This window comes from Leptinotarsa decemlineata, unplaced genomic scaffold, assembly GCF_025532065.1.
Source record: "Leptinotarsa decemlineata unplaced genomic scaffold, Ldec_3_MD MMD2_P_RNA_scaffold_2, whole genome shotgun sequence".
NCBI classification, from domain to species: domain Eukaryota; kingdom Metazoa; phylum Arthropoda; class Insecta; order Coleoptera; family Chrysomelidae; genus Leptinotarsa; species Leptinotarsa decemlineata.
The window spans coordinates 12116246-12133154 of NW_027412529.1; the positions used below are offsets into that span (position 1 = coordinate 12116246).

The following is a 16909-nucleotide window of genomic DNA, read 5'->3' on the forward strand; positions in this document are numbered from 1 at the left end:
GACAAAAAGATAATGAATCATAATATATTATATACGGGGTGTTCCATTTGAAAAATCAAAGAAGCCGCTACTTTATAGTAGAAGCGACAACGAAGCTTCGTCTGAAATATTTTAGGCGTGTAGGTCATATTTACTTATGCATATTCTGGAATTTTCGGGTTGATCCGTTGAATAGTTTGCCAGAAACGGCTAATTAACGCTCATCATGAAAAGCCCTGTATACCCGTCCACCCCTTCCTAAGGCCAGCCCTGTATTGAATCGATGAATAATAATTCACATTAGTGAAGCCTGAAAAATTTAATGCTAATCATGAAAGAAGTTGTCTAACTCATCTCAGCTAGGATAATCATGCCTCTTTCTATGTGGCTCAAAGTGTTTGCACAAAATACGAAGCTGGTGCTCCCAATGGTACATATATATATATACATGTACAATTTAGCAGGAAGTCAGAATAGAAAAATATTATTGGGATAACAAAACCAAGATCAATCAAATGAAAACGTAGCATATGTAATTGAAAACAACTTCTCAACAACTTCTAATATGTGAAACACAGAAATTAAATAAACTTTGACCGAAAATTGAGCTGAATTTTAAAAACAAATAGCACTTACTATTCAGATAGCGACTGGTGGAATCTTGATTCGGAATTTTGATATTTTAAACTATTCTATGTGAATACAGGTATTTTTACGATCAACATTCACATTCAAATTTTGGTATGTTCTGAATATATAATTATAATTCCAACCAATGTTTATTTGTGAATTAACAAGATTTTATAGTTACATTAGTAGATTAGAAACTGAGTTTGACGTTTTCATTCAGCTGTGCTTCCTTCTCATTAACACCATTTTCATAATCACCATGAAATATTTCAGATATGCAGGAACTGTGAAAAATTAATATGAGAGTGTTTCCATTACAAACCTTCATTCACGCTTGCATTATGTGAAAACATTAGAGAGATAGTGTATCTTGCACTTCTCACAAAAACTTCATATCTCACATTTTCGTGACAATGATAGATTATTGGACAGTTAAAGAAGATAAATATTAATTATAATGCTAGAAGAAATCTTAAAAAATTAATACTGATAAAAAAACACAAATATTGGTGACTTGCGAAAAGAAGAATTCTTAGAGCTCATTGGATATAGAGAGTGATATCTTCAATCTCTTACAAAACTCCAAGCAGATTCGACGATCGTATCGGCAAGAGAGATATACTAAGAAAATTAATGGAATCATTTTTGTGGTATTAGCTATATTGGAATTCCAAAATAGTAGGCACCAAATTTTCAAAAATGACTGACGTTTCTGCCTTAATCTGTCACTTGCACTGGCGTATGGAAATTATACTGAACAGATGAAGAAAAATGATATTGAAATATATACAGTCACAACTTTCACAACAATGTTTTTATTTCAATGCAATGATATTTTTGAGAATTCAGTGCCCACAAAATCCACAATTGTACCAAGAGCCATGGAGACAGCTAATCTACCAGCCAAACAATTTGCGTCCCACTTCACAGTCGATTTTCTAGGAAAAGTACTAGGCACTATTTCAACACTATACGACAAAATCAAGTCAGGCAAATTTTGAAACAGCGTAATATCAACAAGGTCCTAATGAAGTGCCCGTCATCGTACTTGAAAAGTGCGCTAATGACTTTACAATGTTTTACGAGGAAGGGGATTTTCATTCTTATTGGAAGATTGCTAGCATTAAGCCTATTCCCATCAAAGGAAAAAATAATTATCGCTTTCCAGTCGCTTTCCTTTCAGTGATATCAAAAATGGTTAAATAGAACTGGCCGATACTTGACCTTGATCTTGAGCTAACCAGAAAACATCGACAGCTATGTTATCATTTGAACGACCTGAATATCAAAACCATGTAATGGTGTGTATAAACCTTCTCGGCAAGAGGCACATTACCTAGTCGTTTTAATAAAGTCTATGTTTATGGGTGAGCATCAACCCGCTAACATCGCGGGGGACGTTCCCCATCGCCTCCTCTCGGCGGTGATTTTCACTATAAAGGGTTTTACAAAAACTGCGACACGTGTTTCGCTATACAATACCTTTCTCAAGCGTGAAATAATAATTCTGAAGAGTATAAAATAGTTGTAATTTAGAAGTTACTCAATATTTTACAATTGAGAAAGATATTGTATAGCGAAATATGAATCGCATTTTTTGTAAAACCCTTTATAGTGGAAATCATACAATAGGTAAACGGTATTAATGACTATCAAAAATCGTGAAGAAAGCCGTAAACCACATTATCCTTCAATATTTGGATGGCTTTAACATCTTGACCGATCCTTAACATGGCTTTCGTAAACAAAAATCAACAAGCGTCTATCGTATGTCACCCATATTTGGAAAAAACGCAATCGGAAAACATGAAGAGTCAAGAGCTGCTGCGCTTGATATTTCTAAGGCCTTTGACCACGTGTGGCAAAATGGTTTGATGGTCAAACTTCGATACTATAGCTTGTCGGATCATTTCTGGGTATGGCTTTCCAGCACAATTGTCTCGACTTTTCATTTGGATTCCAGGATATCGACTGCGGATGCACATCTTCAACGGCAGCAGAAGGTTGTAGTGTCAATGAGGATCTAGAGGCGATTTCGAATAGAGGTGAAAGTAAACAGGTTCAATTCAATGCCATAAAAACTCAGGCATCGGTTTTCTTCAGAAACGTAAATGTTTTCGAACCTTAAAATTTCATGACATCAATTGAGCTTCCTGCTTCGATGAGTTTGTTGGGGGTTAAAATTGGTACCAATATGTTTTGGCACGATCATGTCGCTGGAATTGCAATTGCTGCTTCTCAAAAAAAAGCTTGGAACACTGTTCCGAATCAGAAAATTGTACGAACCTCAGCAACTTCACATGTATGGATTTCTGCCCCTGAAGCTGCTGGATTACATTAATTAAAGAGTCATCCGCCTGACTGGAGACACGAACATCACTTGCAACATCGAAGAATAATTGGAGATTTGTCTTTCTTTTATAAATACTCTTACCGGAGGTGTTCAAGGGACTTGACACATGTGATTCCACCAAGAGCGGTACATATCAGATTGATATGAGTTAGCTGTTGCTGGATGGATGGAGAGTGCAGATGTTGAATTCTGCCATATATTGAGTTACGTTGAGTAACTTTTCAGTGGAAGCATTCATTATTATTATTATTATTATTATTATTATTATTATTATGATCATTAATAAATACGCGACGAACTGTGGTAGCTCATCGCTTCGAAGTTCAACTCAGTAGACCTCAAACTTCACTGTTAGACAACTTTTTCATTCGGATAAATGCGTTTACGTGGAATAAACTTTCTGAGAACGTTTTCCCAAAAAATTTAATCTTCGGCGATTCAAATCCAACTTGAATCACTACTTTCGCACTGGCAATGCGCCTTAAGAACTTTTTTGTATTGCTTGTGCTTTGTGCTTAAAAAAAGCTATTATGAAATTTTACCATAGACAAGTAGTCTCTTTCTAGCCGTAACTTGTTTCCGAGACCGAATGATAGAATAGACTAATAGTTTGAGACAGATGGTTTTCTTGTGTTTTTATCTACCACAATCATCTATATAGACCGCTTTCATTTTCGACCAGCCAGAAGGCACTTTGTTTCGATGTATATTATAGTTCTGATGTTCTTTATTCAATTTATTCTACTAATTGCATATGAGATTTTGTGTCCTCATTATTTTTTCACCATAATTCATAACCCAAATATTTTTTGATTTTACACTCAAAAAATATTTCCTTCAATGAGTTTATGTTCGAATATATTTCAGGAGTTTATGCACATACTGCTTCTAGACACTGGGAAAGTGACAGAAATGTGTTGAACAGAAATATGGATCCACAAACATGTGAAGATATTGCACATCAACTCATTTTTGGTAAAACCGGAAGAAATCTCCAGGTGATTTTAGGCGGAGGACGAAAAAAGTTTCTACCAAAAGGAGAGAAAGATGAAGAAAGCAAAACGGGTGAAAGATATGACCATCTTGATTTGATAAAAGAGTGGCAAAAGCAAAAAGAAGTTTCAGGGGGCAAATTTGCATATATTTGGAACAAAGAACAATTGCTGAAGATTGACAACGATACGGAATATCTTTTGGGTATGTATGTAACATTAAGATTGAATTTTTTCAAAAATTCATGGAAATATACCATTGCAGAAAAGTGCCTCTTTCCGCTTTTCATAATCATTAATGATGGCCACAGTAGAGATAATGAATACATTTTGAATTTAAAATGAATTATATGCGACATACATTCGGGCAAATTTTCTCATAGAGAAACATTTTCTCGTTCATTCAGCAGGACTCCGCTGAGAATGATTATCTGGTTTAACCAAGATAGCAGTTTGTCTAGAACTCGACTGACTTCGTCATAGTTCAACCACGTATGCGAGTAACAGTTCCATCTCGTAAACATAGGTCCAAGTGTGAACGAAGAAAACTTGCACAAATATCTGACAAATATAATTCAATATCTGTCACGAGGTCATGTAGGAAAATAGTTGTTTTCTGGTAGGCATCTGACAGATTCCACCAAATGAGAACTTTGAGAAAGATGAATAATATAAATTTTACTTCGAAATATTCGTTTCATCATTACACAATATTCTCGAAACAGTCGTCAGTCTCATTTTCTTTTTCATCAGAGTTTTGGCACATTCAACAGAGAGATAATTTTATTTTTTGATCATCTGATATAGGTACTTTCAATAAGGCGGTGAAAACTACTATTTCAACACAAAACTTTGGGTCATGGTGTAACTGAAAACATTCACTAATGTCAAACTCAGTTCAATTACTCTCTCATCCATAAATTTTGTTAGGTCAGGTTAGGTAAAGTTTGTTTTTTTTTTAATCATGGATTTCTCAGAACAAATACCAGACTACAGTTCTGTTTATATACAATTGTTCAATATTTATTCGGATCCAGAACTATTCAGTCAACTCTGACAAAACCTGTGAATATTTTTATTATTTCATAATTATCGTAGTAGTAGATTATATTTGCAAGGTGATACACCGCACCTTCATAGGTGCGGTGTATTACCTTGCAAAAGTACCAAGTTAGGGTTTTGAAAATTGAGGTTTCTGTAACTATTCTTCACTTTCGCTGACATTTTGTTTAAGAATTCAATATCAATATGAAACTGTCAATTTCGGGAGAAACGGCCAAATGCATATTGAAATGGGCCAGCCAAGGTCTCAAATCAACTATCACGGTTGAAAGAAGTTCGCTCTTCTACATGATGCGACTAATCGATTTAAAAAAATCAGAAGAGGAATCTTGGTATGGAACCATGCACCAAGAATGTCACGATTGAAAACACGTGCTCATAGTAATGCCGAAACATGGAGAATACTAACAATCTAATGGAGGGAAAGGTGGTAAGGAAATAATGTCCAACTGAAGACCAAAAACAAGACAATTACAAATCCACCAACGTCATCAACGTAAGTTTCCGCACGCTCACGGCTATAGAAGGATCCTAGCATGCAAGAGATCTCAACTTCACCATTGCTTTGAAATCAGAGCCCATTTTGGATATAATCAATGCAGGGTCTCCATCAGTTGTCTTATTGATCAGAGCACGACGGAATAATTCACATGGTGAATCAGAGAACTGCTGGATCGAAAACCACTTGTAACATCTAATCAGTTATGAAACACGAAAGGCTTCGTACGGTCTACGAAGAAATGACACCATCAAGATTCCACCTGTAGTAAAAAAAAATGCAACCGTCGTGTTAGATACCGATTTCTACAAGTAGAAACGAGACGTCATCACTGGCATTACATCACAGTGAGCCCCCTCACCTGCATGGATCACTTGAGATTCACACAAGAGAATAACCCGCTAAGACCGACCATCAGTTTCGTAGATTCAGTTACCCTAAACTCATCCAGATTTAGACGGACCATTAGTTTCGTAGATTCAGTTACCCTAAACTCATCCAGATTTAGACGGACCATTAGTTTCGTAGATTCAGTTACCCTAAACTCATCCAGATTTAGACGGACCATTAGTTTCGTAGATTCAGTTACCCTAAACTCATTCAGATTTAGACGGACCATTAGTTTCGTAGATTCAGTTACCCTAAACTCATCCAGATTTTCACTTCCGATGGTAATTCGCTTCAGAAAAAAACTCTGAAGTTTTGATATGTGAACTAAAATATTTTGCCAAGTTCGGTGATGGTGGTCATAGAATGGGAACAGTTGATCAGTTTCGACGTAGAAAGTTTTATATCAAAAGTTTTTGGTGAAGAAGCACTTCGAATCTCAGAGATCCGAAGACGAAAACTGAGTAGATAGAAACGAGGTTACCAATAGGATCCATCGTAGAATTCTACGATGGATTCTAACTTCTATTTCCAATTCAGGAACGATTCTTTATGCAAAAATGGTAATTGCCAATATCACTAATCATATATATATATATATATATATATATATATATATATATATATATATATATATATATATATATGCTGAACTGGTTTTTCCGGGTATTTGATCCCTGTATGTGATATTATCTCTAATTTCACCGACGTTTCGACAAAATGTCATTATCAAGGTGTGCTGTTACGTGTTCAGAAGTTTGTTGACCTTGCTCAACTCACTTCTTACTATAATGATAAAATGGTATTCGTTACATGTTCAGTGATAGAGTAGTCCATAAACTCTCTACTACCTACTATTTAAATGTTGTTGAGTTTTACCTGAGTTCTTCTTCTTCTTAGTTGACCTCATCTTCCCGTTAAGGTATCGAATATGAAATCTGAAGTTTTCACGGATAGGAATATGCTGAACTGGTTTTTCCGGTATTTGATCCGTGTATGTGATATTATCTCTAATTTCTAATTTCAATGAACACGTAACGAATACCATTTTACCATTATAGTAAGAAGTGAGTTGAGCAAGGTCAACAAACTTCTGAACACGTAATAGCACACCTTGATAATGACAAATGAGATTTTGTCGAAACGTCGGTGAAATTAGAGATAATATCACATACACGGATCAAATACCCGGACCAAATATATATATATATATATATATATATATATATATATATATTATATACATATATATGCATTCGATTTGAAACACTGGAAAAAGCACACAAGGGAATCATTTCTGGCTGAGACACGTTGACAACACCTACATAGGATGGAACAATAAATGAACAGAATAAGATGCCTATTTGTATCACTTTACCAGCATGAGACATTCTATCATAACAATCACAGTGGTGCAAAAAGTCCACAATGAGTTGACGTTCTCAGATGTTATGATGAAGAGGACCGATGAGTGAAAAACATCTCTTTACCGAAAATCAAATCATGAGGAACAATATCCTACCACCATCAATCAACCAAAAGAGAAATCATCCAGATTAATTGATCGTGATCTCCAGCAAAATGTTTACTACAAAAAGCTGATGGAACAGCAGACACTGATCAGAAGATAACAACGATTTCAGAAGAGAAATAAATCATCACAACCAGAGCTATTCCTTCCTTACGTCAGAGAATTATCGAAGGGGATAAGAAAAATGGGATATGAATACAACAGATTCTGCTTCAAATCAGAAAACATCATCCGTTTGTAGTAGTGTCATGACAAATTGCATTTGCTGAATAGCTAGCAAGTGCGGTTAGTCGTATATTGGTTAAACCAAGAGACCGTTGAAAACCCGAATTGGCGAGGATAAGAAAAATATCCAGCGGGAATAAATCAACAAATCGAGATTAGCGGAGCATGTTTGGACTCACCATAGTAACATCAAGAAATTCGAACTTGAAATAATCCACAGGAAGAAACAATTTCAAATAACTCGTTCGAATAGTTCGATCCGATAGTTTTTAATATTTTCAATAATCTCAACATGTCATTGAATTTCGTTTCAATAATGTTTTCTGCATATTATAAATTTGTAACCCTCTGATCAGTGAGAATGTCCGTACGGACCTTTTGCAATATTTTTGAGTTCATAAATTTTTGCGCTAGAAACGTGTCGCTACATGTAATACATAAAAACAACATGCTGAATCGATTAACACATGTTTCATCTCAATTCAATCTTCGGTTACATTTTTTCTTTTGTTTTAAGCAATTTTCTTGTATATAAGAAAAGGGTTACAGTGGAAAAAAACCGTTGAATGTGTATTTGAGACAGGTACCAGCCAATTTGAGATCATCGTTTGACGATTAAACACGTATTATTGTGCATTTGGGTTTTATTGTTTGATTCTTTCGAGTGTATAATTTTGTTTCGTTACTTATTTTTCATGTTTATAAGGTGATTTTGTTTGTTTTATTTTTGTCTAGTGTATAATTTTGTGTGGTTGGTTTTATTCTGTAGAACAATGGCAGATGATGAGTGGGTCCTTGTGAACATGATTCTGAATAATAATACTACATGCTACAAGCGTTTGACTTAGGAGGGAAAACGTATCGTCGATGCAAAATGTCGAACTTATACGGAAGCTGAAATAGGCGACAATGGTGATCCTTTTGATGACGGCGATTATGACACTGAACTTACATATCGACCAGAATATGATAGGGATGTGTCCGATGTTGAAGTTGAAGGAAAGATAGAAATCGATTATATATATATATGTTCATCTTGATACCGATAACCTTCAGATCCATTGTAAGCTTCATTATTTGTTTTCAAAATACTGAAATCGTTTCATAGCGAATTTTTTAATTGCCACAATTTTTTTATTTTGGAGCATCTTTCAAGATATAATTTGAAGATTCGAATACTGACACTCTATTGAGATATTATTCATCAAATGTTGTTAAACTTATATGAAATCCATAGTTTGATATTTCATTTGCAGATTTCCACAACAAATTCGTAATTTCCATTTTCGGCAATAATTCGAAAACTTCCCATTCAAAATAATATGGATTTGTTTTTAGAACCTCTGGCCAAAACGAATCTGATGAGAATATTTTTCACACACCAGAATTATAGCGCTGGCGGGGTTTCGTTGATCAGATCAGTATCATCAGGAGATGAAAAGTGTTTTCATTAGATTTCTCACACACATCTTCATTATTTACAGGCCTATTCGAGTCCAGCCACATGCACTACAATCTCGATAGAAACAAAGATACCGACCCTTCTCTGGAAGAAATGACCGAAGCTGCCATAAAAGTCTTGAGCAGAGGAGACCAAGGTTTCTTCCTTTTTGTTGAAGGAGGAAGAATCGACTCTGCTCACCATGACACTCTCGCCCACAAGGCCTTGGACGAAACTGTCGAGTTTGCGAAAGCTGTTCAGAAGGCTGTCGATATGACTAAAGAAGAAGATACTCTAATAGTTGTTACTTCGGATCATGCTCACACTATGAGTTACGCTGGATATGCAGGTCGAGGAAGCGATATATTTGGATACGCTGGAGAGGGTAGTGACAATCACTTGTATACTATTTTGAATTACGCCAATGGGCCTGGATATAAGCCAATTGTAGAATCTGGGGAGCGATACGTGCCTACTGAGAATGAAATGAGTAAGTGTTCTGAGTTTTAAAAGCTATCACCTGCTTTGGAAAACTCCTGTTCCTCTCATTATGAATGTTCAAATACCTCTTCCTATCCTGTGACACGATTTATATTGTTTTTCATAATAATGGAGGTTATGCTGGTGATATCATTTCAATCACCATTACCATATCTGTGTGATTAATGATAATTGTATCCACAATAAGCCAATAATGACAAACTGCAGTAAAATGGCTAATATTCATGCCATCTCACAATTATCTTGCTTTATTTGGAACTCAAAGTCAAGAGGAAGATCGATACCACCATAGAATTAGAATTACCATTTTAGCCAAATGGTCTGAATAGAATCTGTAGTGATCGGAAATTGCCGATATTTCATGACTTTTTTCTTCTTTCTTCATTAACAGTTTTCACTTATGTCAATCCAAGTTACCATATCTTCATATGGCAGCGACTTGGGAAGAGCCCTGATAAAAAACTCTAGTGATGTATGCTGTAGTTCAATAATTTCGAAGGTTGTATGAATGCCTAGGAAGATACTACTCCTGGCAGATTCTGCCAGTAGTTCATAGCTCATCGAGCAGTCCGGGTACTCAATGTTAATTTTGAAAAATTTGAAACGATGCCAATGGCAGGGTACGGTCCGATGAAACCGCTTGCAGCACCCTCTCTCACTTGGAGTTTGCAACTTCATTACTTTTCAGTCCAGTGTGGTGAAGAATTCAGATCAGAAAAAATTGTTGAGATTTTCTATTGGGGAATCTTTTTTTCTGTTAATTTTTCACTAACTTGGATAGTACTCAGTTAGAACCAAATACCACTAGAGCCGTTCGGTTGTTCATGATTATTTTCATTGATATATGTGAAGCTGATTTCTGCAAACCTCTCAGGCAGATTTCAATGGTGTTAATTTGGGCGCATCTCCTCGTTACTTGTTGACGCAAAAGGGTTCTTTTATCCTCATATATCAATAGGACTATAATTTCCTTCATAAGAATGATATTCATCTGATTTTTTTATTATAGTGCATAGTTGGAATAAATTCATGTATTTTGGTATTTGTATTTTTCTTCAGTTATGAGGATGAATGTATCAATCGTATTTTTTTATATTCGTGTTTACCTTTATCAATATGTTAGAATGAATATAGTTTGTGTACGTAGTTAGATTACATGTTGATTATAATGATTATAACACTTGGCAACTCTACCAAACTGATTCAGTTAATTTCTGAAAAAAAAAACTCGATCAATGTGTTACGAATCACATGTTGAAAGGTAAGACCTCGTTATTCCTTAGCTCGCACAAGTTTTGACTTCTGAGGGTTTGTCGTTATTAGGGGTTCGACAGCTGGTTAACGGTAAAACAGATTTTAAACAGATTTTTTTTTAACAAAATGTATTTTCATGACTATGTATCACAATTACAATAGTCTGACCCCTCTAGACCTGAACGTTAATGAGGTTGCGTTACGGGGCCATATTACGATTGCGCACGGCTAGTGTGAACCTCGAAGTAGAAATGGGTCAATTGAGGCTGAGCCTATGGCGAGAAGCGCTTACTGCGCAACCTCTGCTGCAGGCAACCAGTGATGCAATTGAACCCTGATTTGTGTTTAACAAACCGTTCAAAATACAAATGGAACAACAGACAGTTAGATGATACAAATGCAATGTGCATATATACAGAGGGCTCAAAACCCAAAGAAGGCTCAGGATGTGGAGTGTACTCCGGATCACTAAGCCTAAGGGTTAAGTGGGGAATAGAAAAAATACCAGCGTGGTTCGAACAGAACTGGCTGGTATCTCAATCGCCACAAAAGAAATAACCAGGACAGGAATTTCTGGCCAAAACATAACAATCTGCACTGATAGCAGATGAGCCCTATTAGCCTTGTACAGCCAACGTGTTACCTCAGAGCTAGTACTAGAGTGTCACCAAGATTTAGCCAAAGCCTCGGTAGATAATAACATTATCCTGAGGTGGGTGAAAGAGCACGACAGGAGTAAGGGTTATCGCATTGCCGACTCTTCAGCCAAGGAAGCGGCTGGACTAAGAATTTTAGAACCCAGTGGCACGACGGCTCTTCTACAAGTAATTGATGATATTATTGGATCACTTGATGAAAATAATTGTACGGTATTGGTAATGTCAATCATATCTCAACAATCGTAGACAAAGCGTCAAATTGGGAAATCAATTTTCTGCAGCTAGATATGTCATCCTGGGAGTACCTCAGGGCTCAGTTCTGGGACCACTTTTTTTCACACTTTATACTAGCCAATTTCATAAACACGTTGAACATTGTAAAATACACATGTATGCTGATGACACACAACTATACCTCCCTCTTGAAGTTGATGACTTGAACAACGCTGCTAGAAAGTTGAACAATGACTTAGAAACCATATCAAATGTTGCCGAACTGCATTCCCTTGTGCTCAATTCAAAAAAATCAGTAGCACTAGTATTTGGAAGCAATGCTCATGTAGCATCAGTTAAAAATAACTTGAAACTGTATCTGAATAATGAAGTAATTAGATTTGGAAGTAATGCAAAAAATCTTGGTTTAATTTTAGATGAGTCTTTAAGATTTAGAGAACATATCAAACGAAATATTCAGAGAGCCTATGGTGCACTACGATTACTATATCCTCACAAAATGTACCTCAATGTACCTATAAAGAAAATGTTATGCGAGTCTCTAGTTTTAGCACAATTCAATTATTGCTTTCCGGTCTATGGACCTTTTCTTGACTACGATACCTGGTCCAGAGTACAACGTGTTCAAAACTCTTGTATTCGTTATATATATGGAATTAGGAAGTATGGATATGTGTCCCACAAACTTGCGGAACTGAACTGGTTTAACATGAAAGATAGGTTCAAATTTCATTCATTATGTTTATTTCATAAAATTATATTATACAGAAATCCGCCTTATTTATATCGTAAAATAACATTCAGGACAGACGTACACAACCTAAATTTGAGAAACAAAAATGTAATCACATGTTCACAACACAAGACCGCAATTTTCCAGAGAATTTTTTCGTATTCGATTTTTCATCTTTATAATTCTATTCCCGATTCGCTAAAACACCATAGTAATTTATATAAATTCAAAAAAGAGCTTAAAAGTTTCCTGCAAGTTAACACATTTTGATGCAGTTCCGTTTCGTATACCCCCTTTTTTTGCTATAATCTGTGTTTCACAAGTAGTCATTTTTCGTTATCTCTCATACAACTTTCCTTTTTTCCACTTGGTTATTGGTGGTGAATATTCAGGTGACCCAACAAATGACAAATGTCAAATGCCAAAAAATTGTGAAATAAAAATTTAGGTTGTGGGATTAGTTAGGTTAGTTTTCAAGTTATAATATGCTCATTTAAAATAGCAAGGGTTGAGTGGTAGAGCACCCTCGGGTGAACTCCCTCTTGGGATTTTTGTGTAACAAGATGAATATCATGCATTTTATTTTTCATTGGAAATGAAGACATTATTATTATTATTATTATTATTACTTACGGCCTGATGACTTCGACAATTGCGGAACTAGCCAAACATCATACCCATGCTCCATCCCTGAAGAGATGAGATTGAATCAATGGATATAATCTTGCTAGGATCACCCGGTGCAACCCTGTGAAGCTGGCGCCGAAGAAATATCTGGCGATGACCAGGAAAAATTTACGCTCAACAGTAGGATTTCTGACTGACCACTATCAACTAAGGATGTGTGAACAGGAAGATGAAACTGTTAGGCATGTCCTATGCGGTCTACATTTGTCGATATAAAGGAGATGTATCCTTCCTGGAAAGGACAGGATGGACGATGACCTAGGAGGACAACTCCTCGGGAGGATGTACAATGGGTCACACGTGGCCTAAGTGCGTGGGCTTACACTCACCTTCCCTACTCTACAAATACAGATACCACAAATACAAGAAAATCCTGATTTCTGATAGATTTTTAGGCTATATCCATTACTATTCTCAAACACTCAAGTACCATGATGAAGGTAATTCAGGATATACATTCCTTATTAGCTATAGTTACTTATTGTGAAATTTCATATAAAAGTGTAGATAGTGCTGTTTGGAAAAGATTTCAATGGGTAATTTATTTCAAATGCAACCCCTCTGGACCCATTCCAAATAGCCTTTCAATCAAAATTACTTTTCCACTTTTCTATTCTAAGTATACGAGTACATATTACAAATCATTCTCTGGAGAAATTGTGGAAATTTCAATCACCTATAAAGGGAATAATTTTTTTGTAGAGATGAAATTTACCATTTGATGTTTTAGAAATTATTCAAAGTAATACTAACTGATATGAGTAAAGAATACTCATCAATGAAAATTTATCAATTTCACCAATGTTCAAAACTGAATCGAATGAAAATTTTCCATTGGTGACCTTCGATGAAAGGTTGCGATATAGGAGTTCCTCATTGGAAAAAAAAATTCGTTGAGATGGATTATTCAGTACAGTTTGTTTGAGAGTGGTTGAGAATATTTCATGGTGAATTTCATTAGTTCGGACTATTATGATTCGAAATCTGTGCAAGAACAAATAAAATTAGAATGAATAGCTTATATTTCAATTATATCAAGCAATTAAACCTGAGATGAAAATGAAATGAAACAAATGGAAAATTCAAGATACAAAATGAAAATGACTACAGAAAAAAATAATAAAAGAATTTAAAATGAATTGAGAAAATAGAAAATTTTGCATACCAAGTTACTTCACGATGTTCAGATTCTTAATTGTTTTTTTTTCTGTTTACTTGTTGCTGTTTCAGGTATAATTGCTTAATATGATTGATATTTTAGCTATTCATTCTAATTTTATTTGTTCTTTCACAGATTTCGAATCGAAGTAGAATCATATCAGACAATGAAAGTCCGGACTAATAAATTTCAGTTCAGTTGTTTCACAAAAAAGATTTTTCATATGGTCGTTTCAAAAGTATTTTTTCACATTTTTTCGTTGACTATGATTGAATTGATTATCTGTAGTTTCATCACAATTATTTTAAATGTTCATGTCTCGTTTACAGATGAAATAAGTTTCAAATGGCCCTCCACTTCTCCCCTAGATTCAGAGACACATGGAGCAGATGATGTGGCAATTTTCGCTCGTGGTCCTTGGGCACATTTGTTCACAGGAGTGATGGAAGAGAATGTCATACCACATCTCATGGCCTACGCATCATGTGTAAGCAAAGAGATACCATGTGATAACTTCAAAAGGGAACCCTGAAACAAGTCCTATGAAAGTAATGTGAAAGTCTTCAACTCCAAAAATGGAGTAGACTGAAATAATTACTCGAACGAAACTTAGTATAGTGAGAAGAAAGTTTCTCAATATTTGTGATGGATATTTTTAGAAGTGGAATTATCGCTAACGCAGATGTGATATATAGAATATGTGAATTTGGTTACAAGTTGATTGACGATATTGAAAAAAATATGAATTATGTATATAGGAAATGAGAATATTAAATATAATTGAAGTTCATGGAAAAATTGAAGGTAGTATCAGTTTTTTACAGAAACATTTTTTCTGGAACACCCTTTCACCCTTTTCGTGAACAATAAATAATCTTGTATACGAAGTTTTGACATCACTGTTTGGGTATAATTTACTCATAAGTGTTTTGTGAGTTTTACCTAATATTATCTTTTCTATTAGAGAAATTGGTACTTACAATTTGCTTAATTATTTTTAGTTCACTTTGGAAATTCTTTTCAGGTAACGGGATTGCGAAAGATCTATGTACCATTAACGTAAACGCGGATAACTTATGTGAGAGTGGACTGAAGAAGTCTGTAAATGTATTTTTCCGATAGATATTGAATTGTAAACCATTATCGACTCTTGAAATATTTAAATCTAAAAAGTTCAGCTCCTTGTTTTGTTTTATTTCTACTGTGGATTAAATTTTGTTATTCGGACTATTGAGAAAGTTCAAGAATTGATTAATTTGTTTGTTTGAACCCCACCAGTACGTTATTATTATTATCTTTGAAGACATTTTGTTTTAGACGTGTATTAAGGAGTTTGTAATATATATATATATATATATATATATATATATATATATATATATATATATATATATATATCTATACAATTCTGGAGTCTGGGGGCTCATGCATATTTGTTTATATCACATGGTATGGGAAACAGCATTGTTGATTCCTCCATGACATTCCTAGCTTAGCGGTTAAGTCCTGCTACTTTGTTTGTGAAGGAGTGGGTTATCTAGTTTTTTGGCGTTGTTAATGATCCCCTTTCCCAGAAACATATTGTGTTTTGGTTCCGATATTATTTCTCGAAATACAAAATATCAACAGATTTCATAAGTAATAATAATTCAGGTAGAACCCTGTTCAATGCAAATCCCACGGGATAGAATGAAAAATCAGGTATTTATAGAATAGAGTGGGGCAAATGCTCTGCAGTATATACGGGCCAAACCGGTAGAAATTTTGACATAAGGCTGCGTGAACATGTCTGTTTGGACAAAAAATCTACAATGTACGAACATCTTCAAGAATCAAAACACAAGATAAATAAAAATAACCTCAAAAACCTACACATATGTAATAAAGAGAAAAAAATTTATTTGTTTTAAGCCATGGAAATTAACAAATCAATTAAAAACCAGAAATATATACCCCTAAACGATCAACTCGATTTATGTAGGTCTCCTCTCTTGAATTTATAAGTTTATTAACCCCTAGAATTTTCAGTGTTGCATTTTAAAGTTGGATCCTGGTTCGCCCAACTACCTGTCTTTCAAATACCTGTCCTTACATCTCACCTGAAAACTCCCGATGTAACCGAGTTTTCAAACTTCATATTTCAGTTTTATACTTGATAATGGGGACAAACCCGAACCGGTCGTTTAGATAAAATCAATAAGTGGTAATTAGACAAAAGTGTTTTTATTCATTTCATTAAAGTAATTCTAGAAGAGATATAGACAGTTTCACTTCTCCTTCAATATTTTCCTCACACATTTATTCTTCAGCATACTGTAGAAGGGATAACTTTACATGAAAGTGTACTGTGAAAAATACTCTTGAGACGCGTTAAAAAGCAAAATATTAATTTAAAATAGTGTTATAACATTTTCACAGTTTATATGTTTGGGAACAATAATTTTGCTGAGTATTCACCTATTTTATAGGTGATCTAAATCAATTTCACATTTTATAAACGTTTCATATCTACACAACAGCGAACATAGAAAAAATAATTCGGTGTCACCAAGTTCAATCCAAGGTTTGATAAACCCTGAGTGA

General features: G+C 34.9%; 1 protein-coding gene across 1 annotated transcript in view; it reads left to right on the plus strand.

Annotated features, from left to right (window-relative positions):
• LOC111515419 (membrane-bound alkaline phosphatase-like) overlaps window positions 1-15129 on the plus strand; it is a 37439-nt gene extending 22310 nt beyond the window's left edge. The window contains exons 5-7 of the mRNA XM_074183592.1: window positions 3830-4159; window positions 9143-9589; window positions 14656-15129. Coding sequence (XP_074039693.1) covers window positions 3830-4159; window positions 9143-9589; window positions 14656-14858 — 980 coding nt within the window. The 3' untranslated portion in view covers window positions 14859-15129. The remainder of the gene's footprint in view (window positions 1-3829; window positions 4160-9142; window positions 9590-14655) is intronic.
• Window positions 15130-16909: the final 1780 nt, after the last annotated feature.